Source organism: Microtus oregoni, unplaced genomic scaffold (genome assembly GCF_018167655.1).
Source record: "Microtus oregoni isolate MIOR12 unplaced genomic scaffold, Mior012 000046F_ref0000063, whole genome shotgun sequence".
Lineage (NCBI taxonomy): Eukaryota > Metazoa > Chordata > Mammalia > Rodentia > Cricetidae > Microtus > Microtus oregoni.
In genome coordinates this window covers 12,239,083-12,262,453 of record NW_024543220.1, presented here as the reverse complement: position 1 = coordinate 12,262,453, position 23,371 = coordinate 12,239,083, and the positions used below count along the sequence as shown (strand labels likewise).

Sequence of the window (23,371 nt, the reverse complement as noted above, 5' to 3'; positions counted from 1 at the left end):
CCCTCGCAGCCTAAGGTCTGCAAGTAAGGATTCACAGGCTTCCTGTTGTGTCGTAGAGCTGGGGAGACGCCAGGATCCATAGTTAACAGGTGAGAGCATCCTGCCTGGCCCTCTGCCACAGAAGACATCCTCGGTCTCTCACTCCAGCCCTCCAGAGGTACGCATGCCCAGGTAGGACAGCAAAGCTGTAGCCACGCTTGAACTGGGTGCAGTGTGTCGGCACCAGGTAGGTTCTGCGGAGGGCTGCAAGCCACACAGGCCACCTTAACTGCTTGAACCTCATGCTCCTGTTAGGTCTCACATCCTACAGCAGCCTAGGGGCTGGAGCCCAGTGGAACCAGCCAAGTAACCAGAGATCTGGTAGGCACTGGGGTACAACACATGGCAGTTAGGATCCTGAGCCTGAGGGGAGGCCAGGCTGCCAGGGCACATTGGCCTCTGTGGTACCAGCTGTGTAGGAAGCAGAGTCCCACTGGTGGACTTGGATTCTATTAATTTATTTAAGGCAATTAACACATTAGTTCTCAGGACACAGGACTTATAAAACACGACACACCAAAAAGGGAAAAAAAAAGAACAACAAAATACCACTTTCACACAGCCAGTCCTTGTCCCTGGGGCTTGTGACTCTCGCCTATAAAGCCATCCATCTGAATCAGACTACTTGGACAGGGCCAAGAGTTCAGCACCCTGTTCCTAGCAGGCACAACAGGGTGGGATGACCCCTGGAATAAGTTAAGTATCAAATCCCTAAGTAGCTAATAACAGCAGGCTAGCACCTTCCTGAGGCAGGAGGAAGGCAGGAACAGCCACAATGTAGTGCTTGGAGATGAGAGGCAGCCGCTTGTAACCCCTGTGAGGAGGACCACTGAGGAGTGTCAGTCACTGCTTCCAGGCGCAGCGGTCTGGAGGACCTAGTGTCCTCTAAGGCACTAAGGTAAACCAAGTCTCCTCAAGGGCTCTGAGCAGGACTGTCGGCTCTGCAGCACCCCTGCTGGCCAGGGCCTGGCTCCCTGACCCGAAGGAGGGGCAGTGCTGTTTGCAGTGGATCTCTGGCGGGCTTCAGGGGCTCTTCTCAGCGGCTCATGCAGTTCTGCACATCCACAAAGCCCAGACGTTGCCTCCGTTTCCGCTGCTCTGTCATCTGAGGTAAACAAGTCTCATCAGGTGACCTAGCTCCCTTCTCCATGGCACCATGAAAGACTGAATCTTCCTCCAAGGGCCCAGCTGCCCTTCAGATAGACACCCCTAACCCCAGGGTGCCCTCCGCAGGTTGAGCCCTTGACTGGACACAATTGGTAAATCACTAGAAGAGCTATAGGGCAGCTGTGGCTACGTGTAGAGGAAGACAGTTCCTGCCACACTGAACCCTTGCAGGCCCGGCCTGGCCGCTGCACAAAGGGCCTCAGGTGGAGATGCTTAGGACCCTGAGGTCATGAACTCACCTGCTCCTTGAGCTCATTGAGTTGGGCGGTGAGGTGGGACACCAGCTTCATGGTGGAGCCAAGTTTCTCCTGCAGGATTCGGATCTCGTTCTGCTCGCCCTCGCCCTCGCTGCTCACCAAGGACATTGCACGCATCCGTGGGAACCAGTCCAGGTTCTTGTTCTGGAACAAAGTGCTGGGGTCAGGACCAGTGAGGCGCTGCACAGGGAAAGCCACACCCTTAACCAGGTGCCTAGCAGGGAGTATGTCATGTGTCATGGGTCCTCCAGGTCCAGCAGACAGGAGGAAGCCAGAGGTGGGCTTCCACTGCCACAGCAGGCTGCCTTTCGTGACGTGGCCCTGTCCACTAGTGCCGTGTGCTGGTATCTCTCATCTGCCCACTCCCTGCCACAGCCCAAGGCGCAGGAAGGCCAAGACCAGATCACCTCCTCATGCAAGGAAGATAGAGCCACACGGACGGCAGCAACTATGCATGCGCCATGCAAGGAAAATAGAGCTATACAAGCCAGGCCCAGCTAGGGAGGGTTAGCACACGTGCCGAGGAAGGAAAGCCATGGTTCCTAGGAAGGAGGCATTAGCCAGGCAGTTTTCTGGTTCCCTATCACAAGCTGTGAATCCGCAGACCAACAGATAAACCCCTGAGACAAAACCTCACTGCCGCCATGACTATGGAAATTGGAAGGATTATATTTAATTCCTCTAAGCTTCGTATCTTTAAGCTTCTCTAGGCTCTCTCAGATTGGGACAATGCTGGCTTTCAGAAGCCATTCTCCCTCCCTGTGCTTTCTAAGAGGCCCTGTGGGGTCTCCCCGCTCCACGCAGCTCGGCAGTGCTGTAGAGCAGGCTCCTCCAGGGCTGACGGGTGCCCCGCATGTTCTGTTTCTCCTCCCACCAGCAGAGTGAATCCCATGGCGGCTGGCTGTGAGCAAGGTTGTGCACAGCCAAGGGCTGGCCCCAGATGCGTCTCACTCCCTTTTTGGCCCAACAAGCGTCAGCAGCTGTCAACCCTCACTCAGGCAGAGGCCAGCAGATGTCGCATCTCCTCCCAGGTTGTGAAGCGGCAAGGCCAGGTCTGGGGTGGCGCAGACACTCACCTTGATCATCTGGGCCACGTAGCTCTCGGGGCCCGTGTAGTCTGTCTTGTTCTTGACGCGGACCAGCACGATGAAGTACAGGTAGTTCCACATGTTGTGTTCCAGCTTGATGTGCTCCTCGAAGGACACAGTCTTGTTGTCAAACTTGTCCCTCTCCAGACCTGGGGCACAGGGAGGAAATGAAGCCACCGTGGTGACGGCTTCCCATGGTTCACCCTATTAAAGCTCCCACTGCTCGGCCATGGAAATGCCCCTGGACTCAAGCAGCTGCTCTGCAGGAGGGATGGCAACAAGAGTCTGCCCTGCAGGAGGGATGGCAACAAGAGTCTGCCCTGCAGGTAACCCTACTCTCTGGACGCTGGTTGCTGGGTTTGGAAGGAGCAATGGACTGAAACCAGAAGCCTAAGACCACAGTGGCCTCAGGTTCCTCTTGTGGAGGCTCAAGGAGTTGAAGCAGCCATCCACCCGTGCGGGAGCCTCGGCAAGGGTGGAACTGGGATGCCAGGGCATCGAAGCCTCTAGCAGTGCAGCGGGAAGCAGCCAGGAGAGGAAGGGGCCTCACCACAGATGAAGCACGTGGTCTTGAGGATCTCCTCTTTCTTCTGCTTCTCGCTGCGGAGGTCAGCAAAGGTGTCGATGATCACCCCAAAGATGAGGTTCAGCACAATGATGATGACGATGAAGAAGAACAGGAGGTCGTATACCACTCGGGCAGGAAAGAGGGACTCCTGCACAGCGAGAGGCACCATGAGGACAGTTCAGCAGCCCCAAGAGAAAAGTGTGTGGGAGCCTAAGGATGGCAGTGACATCATCTGTCAATAGGAGGAGGCCGCGCAGACATTTGGGAAGGGCTGTTGTGTGTGGCGGTTTGTCCTACAAACGGAGTTTGTTCCTGCCTTTAACTTGGTTAAAGGAAAGGGCAGCCTTCAAGATGCCGAGCCTCACACATTCCAGAACTTTTGTCGAGCCAGAGACTTCTCCCAAACAACTGGGAGTTGATAGCCTATGCAGCCAGCAGCCCTGTGTCCAAGTCCTGAAACTCCTCACGGCTGACTCAGTGTCCTGCTCCACCCTGCCCGCCCTCTGGTCTGAGCAAGCCAGAGACTGATGCCTGGTTCACACCTTCCCAAGCCTCAGAGCCAAGACCAAGGTCACCAAGGTGTCCCTTGTCCATAGTGAGCCCAAGTGGGCTTGGGTGGGGAGCCAATAACTCTGGACAATGTCACAGAAACTGGCTGAGCATGGGAAGGAGGGAGCATTCACACAAGTGGGTGGGATGGTCCGCACAGAGGGAGCCCAGCTGCTGCCTGGCTGGGGCCCAAGGGCAGGGCAGAGTTACTCACATCTTTGGAGGGCTTGCGCAGGATATCACCCACGCCACCACCATTGCGCAGTCCGTGGTTCATGACCGTGACGATGCACATGAGCAGAGTGTCACAGGCCCGCTCCGTGCTGTCCGGCTCCTCGTCCTCTGTGGGTGGTCAGTATGCTCAGACCTGGGCTGCCCATTCTGTCCCGTCCCATCCTGCAGGTGTCCCAGTCTTACCGTCTAGGATCTCAGGCACCGAGACCTCCGAGACACAGTCTATCTTGTCCCCACTACATGTGCCCACAAACGTGGCAGCTCCATGTGGCATTCCCAGGGTGCTGGCTGGAGGGGACAGGAACAAGATCACAAGGAGATACAACTCTCCGCTCTCTGTCCTGAGACACGTCTCTGGGAAGTACCCCCACCTACTGGCTCACACTAAAGCCAGGGAGGGGCTCTGTGACTCTGGGCCTGACCCCAGGCCCCTGCAGACACCAGGTTCTGCATGAATGGCTAGTCTACCCCTCAGACTGCAGTGAACTAGAGCATGCCTAGGGATGCAGGTTGGTGTAGGCTAGATGCTCCCAAAACTCAACAGGAAGGCTGGAGAAATAGGCATGCCCTGTCTGGTGCTGACAGTTACCTGTGCATGCCCACTGTCGCCCACACCCACCCACTCCAGAAAGGAAATCCCCAAGACCTCTGGAGTGGTTCCCAGGCAGCCGGTCCACCTCCAGAATGAAGTCATCCTTGAGGAAGAGGAACCCCACGATGGAGAAGAGGTAGACTAGGATGAGGGCCAGGAGGGCAGTTAGCAGGATGGAGCGGCCATTGCGGGTCACACTCTTGATAACATTAAACAGCGTCTCCTCACGGTAGATGAGGTCAAAGAGCTGCAGGAACAGTCCCTCAGTAAGTCAGGCCCTGCCAGTGGGGTCAGTGCTCAGGCTGGAGTGGAGCAAACCGGGGGGGGGGGGGGGGGGGGTTCTAGAAGAATCTGGTTCTAAGAGCAGGGGAGAGTGAGTGGTGTCACAGGTGAGTGGCCAGCAGCCACTCTGGAAAGACAAGGACGGCAGCTCTTGCTGAGCTCCCAGGGAAGCACTGTGTTTCTCCCGGAGCTGTTCATTGCCCCTGTGATTCTAGGAGGCTGAGCTGTCGTGAGGCACAGGGCAGAGAAGAAACCTGCTTGGGGTTACACACTGTTCAGGTCAGGGGTTGGTCTGGCTGAGCCCAGGGCACAGGTGGAGGCTTGTGAGAGACCAGAGTTGGGACCCCCTGTCCCAGCCCAGCTGCAGGCTCACCAGGATGCTGTAGAAGAGCTCATGGGCAAAGAGGCCCAGGACGCTGGTCAGGATGTAGCCTACGTGGTACAAGAACTCCATGTCCATGACCATGGCCTTGTAGCCACGGATGAAGGTGCCACGGTTGCCCACGAAGCTCACCACAAACACGATCTTGTTGGTCAGCTGGATGGGAAGGACAGGATGCGGTGGTCAGCACCCCATCCTCAGCCCTGCCACCTAGCCCAAAACAGACGCTAGTTCTGTGGAATGAGAAGTGCTGGTCCCACTTGTGAGAGGTGCGGTTATCAAAGAAGTGGCACAGGGGAAACTGAGGCTCAGGTGAAGCAGGCTGGAGCATAGAAGACCCCAGTCTTATAGTGCTGAGTTAGGAAAAGCCCTTCCCATCTTTTGGGGAACAATAAAACATAAGTTTGATGTCCTCCTGTGCACTGGCAGGCAGTGCATGGCCAGCACCCTAATTTAATGCCCAAGGCTGCCCGAGTTGTGGGAGAAGCACAGAACAGGCCCAAGAATGGTAGGGGTGAGCAGGGTGGCCAGAGGACCCCACGGCACTCACATTGAGGGCACCCAGGATGTTGAGTGTGGGCCCAATGCCCAAGTAGTAGATGGACCGCAGGATGAGCGCCACGATGAGGGGGCGGACACTGTAGCGCTTGGTGAACAGTGCCGCGATGGAGAAGCAGATGAGGATCCAGAAGAGCAGTGAGATGAGTGGGGAGCCCAGCACACCTGGGAGCAGTGGGCAGGCGTGAGCTGGCCCCCGTGTGAGTCCCAGAGCCCCCTGAGCCTCCCCTAAGGGCCGGGTAGACCTGCTGCACCCCGCGCCTCTGGCTCACATACCCACAGACTATCTCCCAGGAGGACAACCCATCTGTCCCGTGAGCCACACTTGCCCCGTGACATGCAGAGGGCCCACAGGGCAGTGCAGCCTCACCTGTGGACGCCCCCTCTACGTAGGGGTAGAAGAAGGCGATGATGATGTTGATGAACACAGCCAGGTTGAAGGAGATGCTGCCCCACAGTGTCATGCGGCGGGAGAACCAGTAGATGAGCGGCATACCTGTGGAGACAGTATGGCGTCAGGGCCCAGATGGACAGCCCCTCTGCCCCGGGGCACCCAGGAAGGGGAGGGTGCCCCCCGGTCCTCACTGCGAAGCCGGCGTTGCCACTCCATCTCGTTATGCAGGAACGAGGACTGGTCGAAGAAGTCGCTCACTTTGCTGCCCTGCTCGTCCTGCTCGGTGGTGGTGAAGAGCCGGTGCTTGGTCTCCTCTGTCAGAAACTGGCAGATGCCAGGCACGGGGAACACAATCTGCTCCATGCTTCGGTCTTGCCGCACAATCTGATGGGTCAGGCAACACCTGGTCACGCTGGGATAGGCCCTCACCGCCCCCAGCTCACGCCCGGCATCCTCCGCCTCACCTCAATCTGCGAGGTATGGTTCTCATAGTAGGCCAGAGGGTCTTCTTCCTCCTCCTGGGCAGGCACCGAGGACTTGAGCATCTGAGACAGCTGCTTGTTGTTGAGACTGAGCTGGGGGCAGAGGTGTGGACACTGGGTCAGCCCTGCAGCCATCCAGAGTGCTGCTCGCAGGGGTGACCAGTCAGCCAGCCCAGACATAGCTCACTCAACCGTGATGGGGGAGTTAGTGCCCTCTTCAGCCCTGCCTGAGGTCCTGTTAGAATAGTCCAGACATGCCCCAGATGCAAGGTCTTGCTTTCATGTCTATATCAAGGTTACAGCACCACACCCCAGTCTAGCTGCAAGCCCCACTCACAGCCTCTAGGCTGACTTCAGAGGAACACAGCTTGCTGTCTCTAGCCTGCTCCTAACTTATCCCACATCCCTGCCCTCAGGACACAGCTCTGTTCCTTGGCTGACACCAGTCCATCCTACCCCCCCAAGCAGGCTCCACACCCACACTCTCAGCCTGCTACCTGCCGTACCATGGAAGAGATGCCCTCCGCCTCCTCCTCCTGGATGCGCCTCACCGGCTTCAGCAGGTGCTGCAGCTGTTTGTTGTGCCTGGAAAGCTGCAGAGGGCAGGACAAGACAGCTGTGAGCACTGCTGCAGGGGACAGGACAGCTGTGAGCACTGCTGCAGGGGACAGGACAGGACAGCTGTGAGCACTGCTGCAGGGGACAGGACAGCTGTGAGCACTGCTGCAGGGGACAGGACAGAACAGCTGTGAGCACTGCTGCAGGGGACAGGACAGGACAGGACAGCTGTGAGCACTGCTGCAGGGGACAGGACAGGACAGGACAGGACAGGACAGCTGTGAGCACTGCTGCAGGAGACAGGACAGCTGTGAGCACTGCTGCAGAGGGCACAGCCGCAGGGGGCGGGGCCTGGTACCTGAAGTGCTAGGATGTAGATGTTGTGGCCCACTTCACGCGGGCTCACCTCTGAGTTCTCCCGCTCCTCCTCCTGCAGGTAGGCCTTCTTGATCACATCCACCTGCGGGGGCAGAGAGCAGTAACACTTGCTGTTTGTCACGCCCACTCCTGGGGTGCTGACCAGTACCTGTACCACCCACGCAACCCTCTCCTGCTGCCAGCCTGTCCTTACCAGCTCCTGGGGCCGCAGGCTGATGAGGATGCGCTCCGCATTCTCACTATCGTGCCGACTCTCCATCAGAGCCAGAAGCAGCTTGGAGGCGTTGTCCTGGGCGGGTACAGGAGGCAAGCCGAGTCTGAGGACCCTATCATGGGCCCCTAACCTCCTCACACTTTGCTCTCAGGCACTGGTATGCTGAGAAGTCTCCAGGGTATCAACCCCAGCCAGCCTTACTCGCCCTAGGCAAACATGTTTGTGCTCCCAGACACCCCCTCACACACACACAGGAAGTCCTCAGGGGAACCCAAGATGACTATGATGTCTATTCACACATGTACCCCTGTGTGGCCAGTGCAACCTGCACAGCACAGAAGAGTCCGCCCCCCATACAGCACAATCCAGCACATCTGCTCAGCACCCTTGTCACTCACAGGAGCTCACCACCGGGCCCCACCTTGAGCTGCAGCACCAGATCCATGCGGTACTTGCAGAGTGGGCTGATGTCGTTGAGAATCAGAGCTGTGATGATGTCGATGCCATTGGATTCATGAGTCACAATGCAGGTCTAACGGGAGGCGGTAGGAGACACATCAGAGTCGGGGTGGCCCTGCACCCCCCGCCTCACTCAGCTCCTTCACAGGCACCACTGCCACCATGAGGCTGCTCACCTGGTTCTCGTGGCATGGGCCCTGGCAGTACTCTGTGAGGGTCTCCAAGGTCTGGATGACGAGGCCCACGTTGTCCTCGTTGATGTAGAGCCCCAGCAGCCCCAGCCCTCCTGTCGTGCTGCCGCACATGATGTCCAGGAACTGGAGGGTCTCACACACCAGGTTGTAGTTGGTCTTGTTGTTCTGACAGCGCAGGAAGTTCTGTGGAGCACAGGCAGGGTGGGCATGGCACGGCAGTCATACCACCAGGAGGACATCAGTGCCAGCGGCTTTGCCAGGGATGCCGGCTGACTGGAGTGGGTGCAGGCGCCGGCGGGGCACTCACCTGGAGGTCGCGGTTGTGGTTCTCACACAGCAGCTGCAGGAAGCGCAGGATGGGCCGCATGATGAGCACGGCCGTGCCCATCTCGTTGCTCTGCACACGCTCACCCATCTCGTGCCCCCGGTGCAAGCTGGGGCCCAGTGAATAGCGGGAGGAACTAGGCATGGAGAAGGATGCCACACGGCCTGGGGGGCCAGGCTTGATAAGGCTGCGGCTACTGGAAGCCTGTCCCTGTCAGTGAGACCCCTGGCCCCTAAGGTCTCGTCCGGGGTCCCCCACACCAGGTCTGCCTGGTGCTCACCTTTGGTGGTGGGGTCCGCTGGCTCACGGTCCTCGCGAGGCTGGCTGCCCAGGTCACTCATGTTGACAGCAACTGTGGACTTGGTCTCCTGCTGGGCTCGCTTCATGCGGTCATGCAGCACCTTGAAGAAGCGCTCCGACTTCTTGTCACTTGTCATCAGGTTGTAAAAAGATTTCTGGAGATGGAGGGGAGGTGGCAAGCAGCCTCAGCACTGTGCCCGGCTCTGGGTGGCCACGGTGAGCCTCACCACCCTCACCAGAAATGGAGTGGTGGCCGAGTGTAACCCTAACCCAGGCGGTGGCGGCAGGAACATCAGGAACTCAAGGGCCTCCTTGGCTACTTACTGGATTAGGACAGCCATCACTCAGCGCAGAGCAAGTCTGGGAGGCACGTGTACCCTGAGACAGGAGCTAGGGATGGGCTTGGGACCCCAGCAGTTAATAGGGGAGGCCAACCCGCCGTGACCACAGTGCTGGGGAGGGAACACTGTGGGCTGCCTTCTGCCCAGCCCCTGCTGGCCACTGCAGCAAGAGGGATCCCTTAGAGGCCCGAGTCCTGTCCTTCCAGTGCATGCAGCCTTCAGTGGCTCCATCTCCCTCGGAGGAAAAGCCTTAGCCACTCAGGGCCCCAGGCCTTCCCTCCTCCGGCCCTTCATGGCCGCCCCGCACATTCTTCTCCCCCAGGCCTTCCCTCCTCCGGCCCTTCATGGCCGCCCCGCACATTCTTCTCCCCCAGGCTTGCCGTTGCTGTTTGTTGGTTTCCTCTCTGTGCTAAGGATGAAACCTAGGTTACCATGCACTAGATCACCAGCTCCATGGCTGATTTTTTAATTTTTTTCTTTTGAGACAAGTCTCTCAGCACAGCCCTGGCTGTTTGGAACTCGCTACAGACCAGGCTGGGCTCCAGCTCACAGCCTGCCTCTGCCTCCCGACTGACCGCTGGGTGGCATGCACGGCCACCTATTGTTTCTTTATACTAAGGACAAGCGTGAATGTCAGTACCCAGGCTGCCATGAAGTTGCTCTGGAGTCCAGGCAAGCCCTCAGCCTGGGATCCCCTGCCTCGACATCCCGAGTGGCTGAGATGGCAAGTCATCCACTGGGCCCAGCCTGTGGCTCCCTCTAACCCAGCCCTGTGTCCCGCACTCCATGTCTGCTGTCTCAGGTCCTGCTGCCCACTGTCCGTGACATGTTTGCTGCTGAGTGCTGAAGATGCAAGTGTGAATGAATGAATGAGTGAATGAATGAATGGGGTCAGGAATAGGCAAGTGTGAATGAATGAATGAGTGAATGAATGGGGTCAGAGGAGTAGGCAAGTGTGAATGACGGACTGAGTGAATGAATGAATGGGGTCAGAGGAGTAGACAAGTGTGAATGACGGACTGAGTGAGTGAATGAATGAATGGGGTCAGAGAAGTAGGGGCTTTGGAATAATGAGGCCTGGGCTCCAAAGCTGAGGAGGATGGAGAGGAGGCAAAGACGAGCCTGAGCAGACACCGAGATGCCAGAATGGTGGCCCTAGTGGGGCAGGGCAGAGCCGGTAGGAGGCAGGCCTAGGTAGATTCAGAAGGTGGAGCGCCCCACTGTTTGTCTCCAGCACCCAGGCCTGCAGCCTCGGCACCGCCAGAGAGGAGACCTCTCCGCTTCAACCCCGCACCTGGATCTCAGTGTTGCCTCCGTCCAGCAGGCGGATGGCCAGGCCGATGCTCTCCTGGAAAATCTTTTCATTCTTGGTGCTGGTGATAAGGTCGCAGACCAACTTGGTGGCCCCCTCCTTGTCCAGGCGGCACTGGGTGGCTGCGATGGCTGACCAGTCCTGGTCTGGGCCTTGGGGAGACGCTCGTATGAGAGGCAGTGGTTGGAGGCAGGAGCCAGCACACAGGGCAGGGCGGGGCTGGTCCATGACACTGACCAGAGCCTGTGGGGTCAGGGAGCTCGCCCCGGGAGCTGGACTTCCGGTTCTGGAGGTAATTCTGCAACAGCATCTTCCGTAGCTGGTTGCCCTGGAAGGTCAAGATGAGGTGTTTGATGAGCAGCGTCCTGTGTCCCGAGTCCTCGCTCCGGCCCGGTGTTGTCGACACTCACCCGGTCCCCATACTTGCTCTTCTTCTGCAGCATCTGCTGCAGCGTGCGCAGCACCTTCACGCACAGCTTCTCCTCCGACTCCATGAGGCCCTTGGTGTGACGGATGAGCCTGGAGCAGAGGCAGAGGCTTAAGGGGCCACCCGCCCCAAGGTAGCCCCAGACCCAGGTCACCACACCCCTCCTTCCCTGCTCACTTGGACAGGAAGCCCCCACTCTCGCAGCGCTGGTAGGCCTCACTGCCCTCCAGAAAGAGCAGCTCGGGCCAGTGCAGCATGTCCACCAGCACCGAGAGCTCAGCCTGCACCAGCGGCTTCAGCCGTTCTTCTAGGGCCGTGATGATGTCCTGGGAGGGAGGGCAAGGTCACCACCTGGTCAAGATGACCAAGGTGTGACCATATCCCATCCCCCAAACACTGTACACCACCTGAGGGGCAGGGGCAGCAACCCCCTCTTCCCCAGAGCAGGCCCAGCCTAGGGGCCCAGGCAGCCATGCCCACCTGCAGCTTCTCGATGATGTTCTTGTAGTCCCACTGGTTGGCGGTGGGGATAACGCGAGGGAAGGTCCTCGTGGCCGTCTTGTAGTTGGCAGCACTGCGTTGGGCTGCGGCTGCACAGCTGCCCCCACTGCTGAGCAGGGCACTCATGTGCGCGTCCAGATCCATGGGCAGTAAGATGGCCCGGCTCTTGGCTACGAGAGAGGGCAGAGCTGGAGGACAGGAAGAGGCAGGCAGGCCAGAGTGGGGCAGGCATGAGTGTCGCCTGTGCCCCCCAACACACAGGGGACCCGGCACCACCTCTTGCCTGGATCACTTGGAAACACAAAAGAGAACAAGAGTAACTCCAGCTGGCCGCGATCGCCCTGGGTGACGTTCACACTCAGGGATAAGGTGGTCGCTATGGGGTTGGCGTCCCCAGCAGGGCGCACTGGGAAAGGTCTAGCATGGGTACTCACCCACCATGGCGAGGGTGCGGACACAGGCCTCCACGGAGCCTTTGTGTTGCTGCTGCAGCCACGGACACTCCAGCAGCCGCGTGGTGGATTGCAGCAGCTGCACCACAATTGTCTGGTGTGTCTGCAGGAGAACAGAGCCGGAGGCGCTCAGCCACGCCACCAAGGTGGGCCACGGGCACCCTCACTACCACCGTATGCCTTTGGTCTAGACAGAAAGTCACCAATTGGTTTAGCACTGAACAACCTCCCTGACCATACAGGGCCGCCACGTAAGAACTCCCCATAGCCACAGCCCGCCCCCCCCCACACACACACAGACTGAACACGGCAGCACACACCTTTAGACCCTGCTTGCAGGAGGCAGAGGCAGGCAGATCTGTGAGTTGGTTGACCCAGTCCCAAAATACAAAGCACAATTAAAAGCCAAACAAAAAATAATGAAAGAAAAGATAGACTCTGGGCCAGTGAGATAGCTTAATAGATAAAGGTGTGTGTCGTGCAAGCCTGGTAACCTCAATTTGATTTCTAGAGCATAGGTAAGGCCCTGACTCCACAGCATTGTGTCCTGACTGCTACATGCTCACCCCTTATCCAGCACGCACGCACACGCGCGCACACACAATAATAATACTGATACTTTTTTTTTGGTTTTTCGAGACAGGGTTTCTCTGTAGCTTTGGAGCCTGTCCTGGAACTCCCTTTGTAGACCAGGCTGGCCTCGAACTCACAGAGATCCGCCTGCCTCTGCCTCCCGAGTGCTGGGATTACAGGCATGCGCCACCACCGCCCGGCAATACTGATACATTCTAAAGGTCTATTTTAAATTCTACTTTATCCCATTGTACAGCTAGTCTGAGGCTGTGGGGGAACACATACTTTTTGTTTCTTTTTTGCGACAGGCTGGCCTCGAACTCAGAGAGCCACCTGCCTCTCCCTCCCAAGTGCTGGGCTTAAAGGCCTGGTGTCCTAACCTTCTATTTACTCCTCTCAGAGCGAGCCGGGTGCCATTGCTGGTCTTGACCCCATGGTTGTCACTTCCATGGGGTTCTTCCCCATCCTCTGGGTTTATAATTTAGGCAGTGCCTCGGAGCCTTCCTCAAGGAGACCTGGGACTCTGTCGTGGTTCTCTGTGACCCAGGTCAGCCCCTGCACGGTGATGCCAGTGAGACACGGGGCTGCCTACCTGCCCAGCACCCACGGACAGTGCAAGGGTTCTGCTGCCCTGGGCAGCGGTCACATACACCTCACCACCCCAGGCCCTGACTGAGGGATTCCTGTGTTAATCTTGTCAATCCCACGGGACCTCCTAAGTCAGTGTGGAGTGTGTCCATGGGGTTTCCAGAAAGATGGAAGACCTACCCCACACATCCGCTGCTCCCACCCATGGGGTAGAACCCAGTGTGAGAGCCGAGTGCAGGTATTCATTGCCCTTTGCTTCCTGTGTGACTGTGGATGAAGTGTGACCAGTCACCCCTGCTCCTGCTGTCAGGATGGACTGCACCCCCAAACAGCCAGCACTGCCCCCATTCCTTGGATTGTTCCTAGTCGGTTACTTTGTACCATTCCCACTCTATCCTGACCCACGTCTGGGGCGTTTGTTACACGGAAGATAACTGATATACTGTATTTTGCTGCATCTTCTCGTGCTCATGTAAGCAAGGCTGTGCTCCACGGGAGAGCCATGAGAGTGGCCATGTTTGATGTGGGCTGCTCACCTGCAGCGACGTGCTGTTCTCTGAAAACGGGGAGCTGAAGAAGGCGCTGATGGTGTCCAGGACCACAGTGAGCACGTACTTCTCTAGGGTGGGGTCCGCCAGACGCTTCTCCCGTTTGTTGCAGACCTACGGAGGAGAGTCATACAGGGAGATAGAGCTACGTCATCCCTCCACCCAGAAGCCCAGCCCTGGCCCCCAGAACAGACCAGAGCCATGTCCAGGGTGAAGTTCTCGAAGAGCGTCCAGATGTGGTTGCTGGTGTAGATCTCCTTCATCTCCACCTCCGTGTCCACATAGCAGTGATTCACGAAGTTTACGTACGCCATTTTAACCTGGGCAGCAGGCGAGGTGTGTCAGCAGTGCCTGTCCAGGCTCTCCCTCTTAACCTGCTGACTTCCCCACCGTCCCTGTCCTCTGCCAGTCCCCCAGTGTGGCTACACCACAGCCGTCTCCAGGCTCTGCCCTCCTCACAGCCCGAGCGCGCACCTCCGTGATGCAGTCCTCATGGGTCACCACAGACACCACGTCCTCCAGAGGCAGCAGGGAGGTGCACTTGATCTCTGTGTAGACATTCTTGCCCTCGGCACAGGCGGCCAGCAGGTCCACCAGGGAGATGTGGTACATGAGGGGGCTGTGGTCCTCCACGCCATCTCGGGCTGCCTTCATCATGTCCAGCAGATGGGCCAGGGAGGCCTTGTCATTGTAGAACACTACCACATCGTCACCCGCATTGGTCAGCTGTGATGGGAGGCGGATGCGAGTCAGAACCCTCACCCAGCAGCCCCAGGTACCACCTCTATCCTGTGCGCGTCAGGGCAGGCGGAGACCATGACCCCATGACCTGATACCCATTTTGAAAGTTTTGGTTTCTGAAACAGTTTATATAACCCAGGGTAGCTTTGAAATCACTATGTAGCTGAGAATAAGGCTGAACTCTTTTTTTTTTTAATTGTTGGTTTTCACTTATTTTGCGTATATGGGTGTTTTGCCTGCATGTGTACAGTACCCACAGAGGCCACAAGAGGGTGCTGCATTCCTTGAACCTAGAGTTACAGATGGTCATGAGCCAGGGCTGGGACTTGAACCCAGGTCCTCTGAGAGAGCAGACAGAGCTCTTAACTATGGAGCCATCTCTCCAGCCTGATCTGAATTCTTGGTCCACATCAGCCTCCTAAGTGCTAGGGTCACAGGTGGGAGCCATCTTGCCTGGCTTCCTGCCTAAGTTTCGGGTTCCTTGACTGATGTCTCCAGCCCTCTTCCTTCAGAGACCTTGGCCATGGATCCAGAAAGTGTCCAGATCCCCTCAGCCTCCAGAATGCGCACTGGACTGAGGTGGATTCCGCCTCTCTCCTCTCCCCCTCAGTCAGTGTTATCACGGCCAAAGTAGACTGCTTCAGCTGTAGCGTCTCATGTGACATCACCGTCTGTCCCTGCCCTCCCCAGCCTGCTGTGAGATACTCCCAGGGAACAGACCTCCCAGACTCGGATCAAGGCTCAGCCCCCGCTCTCCCTGTTTCGGATGAGTGGATGTTTGTGCGTTCCCACCATGTGCCAGGCCCAGAAGCCCAGCTTCTCCCCGCCCCCGGGACCCGCCGCCCAGCCCCCTGTGGCCCAAGCCGCCCTCACCTCGGTCATGATCATGTCCTGGCACTTCTTCACGTACTTGCCCTCGGCTTTGATGACAGTGTGCAGGAAGTCCAGGTACTGCACGTGGCGCCCGTGAGTGGCCAGCAGGTGCACAAAGTGCTGCAGGACGGGCTCGCTGATCTCGGAGCACAGCTGGTAGTTGTTGAGGAAAATGTGCTGCATGGTCTCGGCCTCCAGGAGCTGTGGGGGGCAGCGGAGGCTGTCAGAGAAGGGTGCGGCCCATCAGGGACCCTGCGCAGGTGCCCGCCCGTCCACGCGTGCCTCACCCCAGGCGTGAGGAAGAGCTGCAGGTGCTTGTGCAGCAGGGCCTGGTTGCCAGGGTTCCCGGCACAGAACTTCTGCAGGAACTGGTGTGTGTAGCGCAGGATCTCCAGCATCTTGTTGTCACTCTGTGTGCAAAGAGAGGCTGCTGGGCCGCTGGGCACACACACACAGACAGACAGACAGACAGACAGACACACACACACACGCAGGCCTGAGTGGCTGGAAGTAGTCGGGACCCAGTAAGCTGCTAGACCAGGGTTTAAAAGCACAGGGAACGGCAGGGGTGGTGCACGCCTTTAATCCCAGCACTCAGGAGGCAGAGGCAGGTCAGTTAATGTCTGAGTTCGAGGCCGGCCTGGTCTACAGAGTGAGTTCCAGGACCAGTTCCAAGCTATAATGGTTGTTATGGGAGGGCCCGGCCCACTGGACAGCCTGAGCAGGTGGTCCTGGGTTGTATAAAAAGCAGGCTGAGCGAGTCATGGAAGCAAAGGCAGCAAGCAGCACCCTTTCCTAGCCTCTGCTTCAGATTCTGCGCACTTCCTGTATGATGGGAGATCACATGCATCTCCTATATGCTCTGGGATTCTCCCCAGGATGCTTTGGGTCCCGGTCTCTGTTACAGCAGGAGAAAGCTAACTAGGATGCTTCTCTAGCCTGGGGTGATCTGGGTTTGACCCCTAGAACCCATGGACAGGTGGGAGGAGAGAACAGACTTGTCTGCTGCGCGTGCACGTACACACACATTAATTAAAAAAAGTCAGGGTGCAGCCTGAGACTTGTAAGATCAGCTCAGGGGCCGAAAGTGACTCCCAGCCATTAAGGGCACATGCTGCTCTTGCAGAGGATCCAGGTTCAACCCCCAGCACCCAGACCAGATGGCTCACAACCACCTATAAATTCCATCTCCAAGGGGACCCAACACCCTCTTCTGAACACTGAGCATGTGCACACAAACGCAATCATTAAAAAAAGTCAGCCAAGGTGAGGGGCTGGGGGTCAAAGACAGACAGAGGCTAAGTGAGGGAAAGAGAAGGACAATGTATCGTGGACCCATTGGGATAAGGAGCTGAGGGGCAAAGGGCCAGAATCGGGACCCTTTCCTAGCGCTGTGACCTTTAACACAGTTCTTCATGTTGTGGTGAGCATCCACCATAAAATTATTTTGTTTCTACCTCATAACTATAATTTTGCTACTGTTATGAATCGTAATGTAGATGTGTTTTCTGACGGCCTTAGATGACCCCTGTGAAAAGTCCCTTGATCCCCAACACAGAGAGGGGTCAAGACCCACCGGTTGAGAACCACTGGTCTAGCTGGAGCTAATAGACAAGGTTAGCCCAGGAAGGGAAGGAGGCTGAGGTTGTGGTTAATCAAACTCAAGGGCTGCGTAGCTCAGAGGAAGGATGTGAGCGTTACATGTGCAAGGCTCCGAGTTCGATGCCCAGCTCCACTGAGAGAGGGGAGAAGGGGAAGAATCACAGCAAATCAGAACAAGAGGTGTGTGTGGGGGGGGCAGTATCAAAGGTTGAAGCAACCAAGGAGCAACTCAAAAGAGCAGGCGGGCGACTGGCTTGGCTGAGGCTGGCCCGAGGGCTGCGGTACACTGGTCTGGAGCAAGCGGGCTGGATGCCAGTCACCTTGTCATAAGGGATCTGCAGCAGGTCCAGCATGACCTTGTGGGCATCCATATTCTTCAGCAGCCTCTGCTGCTTCTTCCTCATCTGCTCCCCGACCCCGCACATCTTGTTCAGCCTCTCCAGGATCTGCGGGGGAGACAGGAAGAAGGGAGCCTGCTGCCTCCTCCTCAGGGTGCCTCCTCCACCTGGTCTGCCGCAGGGACAGGAGAGGGGAAGGCCTCTGGGCTGCTGCTGCTGAATCAGGTCATCCCGGCAAAATCCCTTCCCACCCCTAAAGTGCAGAGCAACACGGCCGTGAAGCGGAATCTCATTAAATTCCTTCAGCTTTAAAATAACTCTCAGGGCCTTGGCAGGGCTGTTTGGAACACGCCAGAAAGCTGGGAGGAGCCCCTTCTGAGTCAGGTTCGAGCCAGCTGCAGGACACTTCCCGCCCCTCGCCACTCACGCCCTTGACAATCTGGTAGTTCTCACTGCTCCTCTCCCCAGGCGGCTGCAGAAATCCCTCCTCATCCGAGGGCCGCTGAGGACACAGAAGACAGAGTCATCCGGGTCCCTCACTTTGGGGCACCCTGTTTGGCTCCCAGAAGCCAGCTCACCTCCTTCTTGTCCTTGGTGGCGCCCGCCTCCCCCTCCTCGCCCTTGCCGCTGCCCTTCTTGTCCACCCACAGCTCCGACTTCTCCACCATCGTCCGCAGCCGGTCCAGCTCTGACTTGATCACCTTATAGTTCTCCACATCCTGGGCTGAGATCAGCAGCTGGACCTGCACAGGGAGGGTGTAACCAGGCTCGTGGGGCATATGTCCCCACATCTGCTGTCATGCAGGGAGCTACAGTGCCCTCTCTAGACCAGGACCCCACCCAAGCGTCACGTCCACCTCCACCTGTTACAGACCCCTCTCCTCCAGGAAGCCCATACTCCCCGCCCTGTGCTAGTACATGGACTGGATGTGGTTACTGAGATTCGGGTCACACACCACTGTGACCTGTCACTGGGCCACTCAGATGCCGAACAGGCAAGGGGAAGCGCTGTTGAGTCACTGAACCCTGAGTGGAGAGACCCAAACTCTAAGGACCAGGGCCTGCACTGGTTCCTCCTCCCTCTCCCTGGGCCCAAGTCTCATGGCCTCTTCTCACGTGGGGCTGGGAGGGTGTGCTGGGCCATGTTCTTTTCTCATGCAGGGCTGAGGGGGCGTCACGTTACTGAGGGAGTTGGGGAATTCTGGGAGAATTCTGGAGAATTGAATGCAAGCTGGTGCCAAGGACCAGTTCATGGGCGCTTGCTAAATGCCTGCCCTGATCAGCAGGCATCTCGCGGGAGGCTGTCATGGGGCCATGATGCCACAGTGACAGACACCAGGCAGCTCAGTGAGGGAAGCCTGCAAGCCAGACTTGGTAGGGGATGGTGTGCCTAGAAATGAGTAGGGCCGAGAGGTGCCAAGGGTGGCTGAGGCTGGATCCTCCCCTGCAGGATCTGAGCAAGGCTAAGTCTTTAGGTGAGCCCACTGTCCCTGTCAAGCAATGAGCAACTAGATCCCTGGGGCCCCTCACCTGCTTGAAGGTGTGCATGGCCTCCTGGCGCTGGCTGAAATGCTTGAAGAGCAGTTGCAGGGCGCCGGAGACGAGAGGCGCGTAGTCGTGCATGGTCAGATGCAGCAGCACACGCAGGAACATGCGGCCACCTTCATCGTCCACTTCTAGCATGCTGCTGGTCTTCCTGCCAGCACGGGTGGGCAGGAGTGGGAGCCAGTGACTGAGGGCATGGGTGTGCTCTGCCACTGTAGCAGAACCACATCCCAGGTACCACTCGTTCACCACAGCTGCCTTTCCCGCCCGTGCGCAGAGAACCCCCACCAAGGGATCCGCGTGTCTCTTGGGCATCCTCAGGACAGCCCCAGTCCAGACCCGGATTGCAGGAACCTTTCATGTGAGATCCACAGCCTCCTCCCACACACATACAGAGGATACCAGCTGAGCCTGGGGGATTGCTACCAGTAAAAACCAGATATTTCTGCATCACCTCAGTGTTGTAATGACAATTGTGAATTACCACTTATGTTCGCCGCGAGCTGGAGTCACGCTGCTAATTACACCCACCCGTGCAGCTGCTACTTAACGCGCTAACAAAGAACCACATACGTAGCTGCTACTTCCTATTCATTTGCTTCAGCATTTTGATAACTGTTTCAAGGCATTTTTCCTTGTAAATTTGTGAGCTTTATTTTATGAATCTATTCTGTACTATTACTAATGTGTTCTAGTTTATCTTTTGAGACAGGAACTCATGTAGCCCAGGCTGGCCTCAAACTCACTCTGCAGGGAAAGGTCCCCTTTGAGCTTCTGATCCGTCTGCCTCCACCTCCTGAATGCTGGGGTTACAGGTGTGCATTGCCACACTTGGCCTATGCGGTTCGGGGGATTGAACCCAGGACTTAGGATTGCTGGAAAGCACTCTACCCACTGAACTCGATTCCCAGCGCCTATCTCATGAAGACAGCGGAGTTAGGAGAAGAGATCCACTGAGTGCAGGAGATGCTGAGGAAGGCTGGCGCCCAGAGGCGGAGGCTCTCAATGACTCATCCACTCCAGCACTGAGGGGTGGGGTGGGGAGCACCATGCTGCAACCCTCATCTCACCCTGCTGTGAGACAGAACAGCTGCCCAGCCGCCTGCCTGAGCTCTGCTGAACACAGAGGCAGCTGCCCTGCATGAAGGTGGGGAAGCTACCAGGATGGCTAGGACCTGGATTTACCCTATGCCCTCTATACCATAAGGATGGTATAGTCAGGGAGGGTCAGAGCCTGTAGCGGGCGAGGGTCTTCTGGGGGACACAGTGGAGGCAATGACCAGCCCTCAGCCTCAGGAAACCCAGGTTGTCCAAATAGGACAACCTGTCCCCAACCCTGAACCTGAGCCCACCTCAACCCCAGCCTCACCCTATTCCAAACATGGCCTCTGCCTGCTCCCCGATGCGGTCCAGATTCATGTTGGCAGCTGTGGGAAGAGTGACAGACGTGGGCTAGAGAGAAACCAGGTATGGGGGGGGGGGGGTCCAAAGCAGCCCAGACGCTCCCACAGTCCCTTCTGCTTGTCCCCCACTTTGTGAGGGCACAGAGCTTCCAGACTGGGAGCATAGGGCAGGAAGCTTAGCAGCCCAAGGAAGCCCAGACCCTGGCCAACTCCTGGTGGGATATGACCAGGACCTTAGTCGAGTCCTGGCTTCCCCACTGAGGAAGGGTCCCTCCCATGACAGGGGAGGCGGCAGGAAGCAAGGCTCACTGGTGGAGTCGAAGGCGGGTGCTGTGCCGTCTGCCCCACTGTCCTGCATGGGAAACACCTCCACAAACTCCTTCTTGAAGACTGACAGCAGGTAAGAGATACGGTAGTCCAGACGTACATTGAGGATGAACTGGACAGACAGACAGACAGACGATGTGAAGACCAGTCTCCCCGGGAGCCCTGCTGCTCCAAGAGGGGTGAGGGGGCCCCAGAACAGGCTCTAGCACCCCACCACTCAGAATGCTCCAAGGCACTGGGACAGTAGTCCTCTCCCTGGCTCCTGGCCCAGTGATGGTCACCTCCTCTCAGCATGGGGTAGTGAGTCCCTCATCTGCTGCTCCGTCCCCACACACCCTAGGCCAGACAATGACTGGACACGCATAGAGATTTCCCAGGTCAGCTGGCCAAACTGTCCTTCCAGCTACTCTGCCAACGGCCCTCTCCAGGAGGGAGAACAGAGGTACAAAGACAGGGTTTGGGGACCCGTGACTAACCTCTGTCTTCACAGGACAAAAACCCCACCCTTGACTTTCCTGCGGTGTTCACTCTGCCACCCTCATGTCCTCTGGTCACAAGGACCTCATCATTAATCCCTCTATAGGGAGCAACATGTCTGTGTGGGGCTCAAGTCCCCACGTAATGTCAGTGCTGCTGGTCTAAGAAGAACCTTGAGGACCAATGGGCTGAGCTAGATAACACAGCAAAACCCTGTGATCCTGAACACCAAGGGCCCTGCCCTGGGACCTCCCACCCACCTGCCCAGCACCTGCAGGATCTCCAGGATCTTCAGCTTGGTCTCCATCACCACAATGTCTTCATTATCCTCAAATTTGCTTCTGTCCAGCGGCTCAGGGACACCCGCTCCGGAAGGCAGGCTGGAGGCACCGAAGACAGACTGCTTGCGGCTCAGCACCATCGTAGACATCATGTGTCCCACGCCCTGGATGGACCTCCGCACGTTCTTGCCTGTGGGTCACAGAAGGGGTCACGGGGGTCTCTGCTGTGGGACAAAGGCTAAGAAGGGACAGGGTCAATCCAGGCAGGCTTAGGGCGGGGGGGGGGGGGTGCTTTACACCGAGTCTGGGAAAACAAAAAGCAAGTGGGTAGTGTGGAGATGAGTGAATTCTGTGTGAAGCTGAGAGCCACAAGAAAGTGTGAGGGACTGCGGGGACACTGTGCCAGCAAGGCTGAAACCAGGGACCAGACCCCAGAATGGTTCAGATGACTGTGTCCTGGGTATCAGGGAGGCTGCAGACAGAGAGCTCCTGTCCTCTCCATGCCCTTCCCACACGGTGATTGGGCTGCACCCTACTCCACTCCAAGGCTAAGCAAGACCCCAGAGTGTCAGAGCACCTGGGCTGAGGATGGAGGGGGCTGGTGGCAGGGCCAGGGGTACCAGGAAAGAACTGAAGGGGGCCACGCCTCACCACCGGGCTCCTCGTAGGCCTGCAGCATGGCCGGGGGTGCCTGGACACAGTCAATGATGCCCAGCAGAGTGCGCGTGAGCCGCAGCAGCTCGCTGAAGCTGTAGAAGCCGAAGTAGATGAGATTGTGCGCCAGGCTGACCACCTGTGGAGGGGTGGGGCCAGGTGAGGGTGAGCAGAGCCACGGCTCTGTGGAGGGGGCGGGGGGTAAGTAGAGCCAGTGCCCGCGGTGGCAGTGGGGTGTGTGTGGTTTTGTGGGGTTAGGACAGTGTACTGGGGGCCATGGTTTTCAAGCTGGTGACTGTTCAAGGGGAGAGTGTGGCTGTTGGGGTCCAGACAGGATGGAGAAAACCATTATGTAGGGATGTCCGGAGGATGGAATTCCCAGAAGGGCAGCGCCCGGGAAAGGCAGCCCCTGGCTGTTGGGTTGAGTGGACTCAGCCTAGCCGCTCTCTTCTGGGGCACTGAACTCCGGGGAATCTGTCCACTGGGGGCTTCAGCTATCTACAAGATTCCCTGGTAGGTAAGGGCACCAGGAACACGGGGTCATGGACCCTACAACCCATCCCTGGATGTAGACCAAGGCCCAGGGAGGTGCAAACCACAGCCCACTACCTGCCAGCCCCACACCCACGGCCCACTACCCGCCAGCCACACCCACGGCCCACCTCAAAGGTGAGTGTGTTCTTCTCCTCATTGGCAAAGGGCACGGCCTCACTGACCACATTGTTAAGGTAATCTTCCACAAACTCCATGGTGCTGGCAAATTTGTTTTTCTTGTCATCTCGGGAGGCGTTGAGATTGGAGTCATAGCTAGAGATGAAAGGAGGAGGCATGAGGGTCCCGTGCCCCAACCCACCACCCTGTGCCTCTCCCCTTGACAAGCCACCCACCCTCCAGACTCTCACTCCTTGATTGTGATGGCCGTGGGGATCTCTGTCCAGAGGCGGGCAAACTTGACGGGTGTCACCAGCTCCTGGGGGTCACGGTCCACGTGCACATGCAGCATCAGGTGACAGAAGGAGGCCCGCAGGTCGAAAGGCAGCATCTCATCCGCCATGCACAGGAAAAGCAGGTCCACGCCCAGCTGCTTGGAGATCTCGTCGATGGCCAGATACTGGCGGTCCAGGCACATGCGGGCAAAGAGCTTCAGCTGGTACCTGCAGGACACAGTGGGTCAGAACAGCGGCTGGGCCAAGGGCAGCAGGTAGCTGTTGGCCCTGGTGAGGACTCCGCAGAGAACCAACACCTGACAGAGAGGACCTCTCTCCCCCTCCTGGTAAAGGAGGCAGATATTTTCTGACTCAGCTAGGGCAGGAAGCAGGTGGCTGGGAGAATGGGAAGAGCCCACTAAGCCAAAGATGTGCGATAGAG

General features: G+C 57.6%; 1 protein-coding gene across 2 annotated transcripts in view; it reads right to left on the bottom strand.

Annotated features, from left to right (window-relative positions):
* Positions 1-481: 481 nt before the first annotated feature.
* Itpr3 (inositol 1,4,5-trisphosphate receptor type 3) overlaps positions 482-23,371 on the bottom strand; it is a 77,067-nt gene continuing 54,177 nt past the window's right edge. The window contains exons 19-58 of one of the 2 annotated variants that reach the window (XM_041634693.1): positions 22,906-23,157; positions 22,666-22,810; positions 22,001-22,142; positions 21,340-21,539; positions 20,574-20,703; positions 20,231-20,288; positions 18,847-19,012; positions 17,895-18,059; positions 17,744-17,818; positions 17,299-17,424; positions 15,664-15,786; positions 15,377-15,577; positions 14,237-14,488; positions 13,957-14,082; positions 13,751-13,876; positions 12,036-12,156; positions 11,581-11,771; positions 11,278-11,426; positions 11,084-11,192; positions 10,911-11,001; positions 10,656-10,825; positions 9,001-9,175; positions 8,703-8,884; positions 8,378-8,578; positions 8,164-8,274; positions 7,722-7,817; positions 7,509-7,610; positions 7,099-7,185; positions 6,575-6,685; positions 6,302-6,494; positions 6,087-6,212; positions 5,709-5,881; positions 5,150-5,314; positions 4,549-4,741; positions 4,086-4,190; positions 3,883-4,010; positions 3,102-3,267; positions 2,540-2,700; positions 1,446-1,607; positions 482-1,144 (exon numbers count right to left, since the gene is read on the bottom strand). In XM_041634693.1, coding sequence (XP_041490627.1) covers positions 1,076-1,144; positions 1,446-1,607; positions 2,540-2,700; positions 3,102-3,267; positions 3,883-4,010; positions 4,086-4,190; positions 4,549-4,741; positions 5,150-5,314; positions 5,709-5,881; positions 6,087-6,212; positions 6,302-6,494; positions 6,575-6,685; positions 7,099-7,185; positions 7,509-7,610; positions 7,722-7,817; positions 8,164-8,274; positions 8,378-8,578; positions 8,703-8,884; positions 9,001-9,175; positions 10,656-10,825; positions 10,911-11,001; positions 11,084-11,192; positions 11,278-11,426; positions 11,581-11,771; positions 12,036-12,156; positions 13,751-13,876; positions 13,957-14,082; positions 14,237-14,488; positions 15,377-15,577; positions 15,664-15,786; positions 17,299-17,424; positions 17,744-17,818; positions 17,895-18,059; positions 18,847-19,012; positions 20,231-20,288; positions 20,574-20,703; positions 21,340-21,539; positions 22,001-22,142; positions 22,666-22,810; positions 22,906-23,157 — 5,824 coding nt within the window. In that variant the 3' untranslated portion in view covers positions 482-1,075. The remainder of the gene's footprint in view (positions 1,145-1,445; positions 1,608-2,539; positions 2,701-3,101; positions 3,268-3,882; positions 4,011-4,085; positions 4,191-4,548; positions 4,742-5,149; positions 5,315-5,708; positions 5,882-6,086; positions 6,213-6,301; positions 6,495-6,574; positions 6,686-7,098; positions 7,186-7,508; positions 7,611-7,721; positions 7,818-8,163; positions 8,275-8,377; positions 8,579-8,702; positions 8,885-9,000; positions 9,176-10,655; positions 10,826-10,910; positions 11,002-11,083; positions 11,193-11,277; positions 11,427-11,580; positions 11,772-12,035; positions 12,157-13,750; positions 13,877-13,956; positions 14,083-14,236; positions 14,489-15,376; positions 15,578-15,663; positions 15,787-17,298; positions 17,425-17,743; positions 17,819-17,894; positions 18,060-18,846; positions 19,013-20,230; positions 20,289-20,573; positions 20,704-21,339; positions 21,540-22,000; positions 22,143-22,665; positions 22,811-22,905; positions 23,158-23,371) is intronic. The other variant, XM_041634694.1, reaches the window with a different exon arrangement.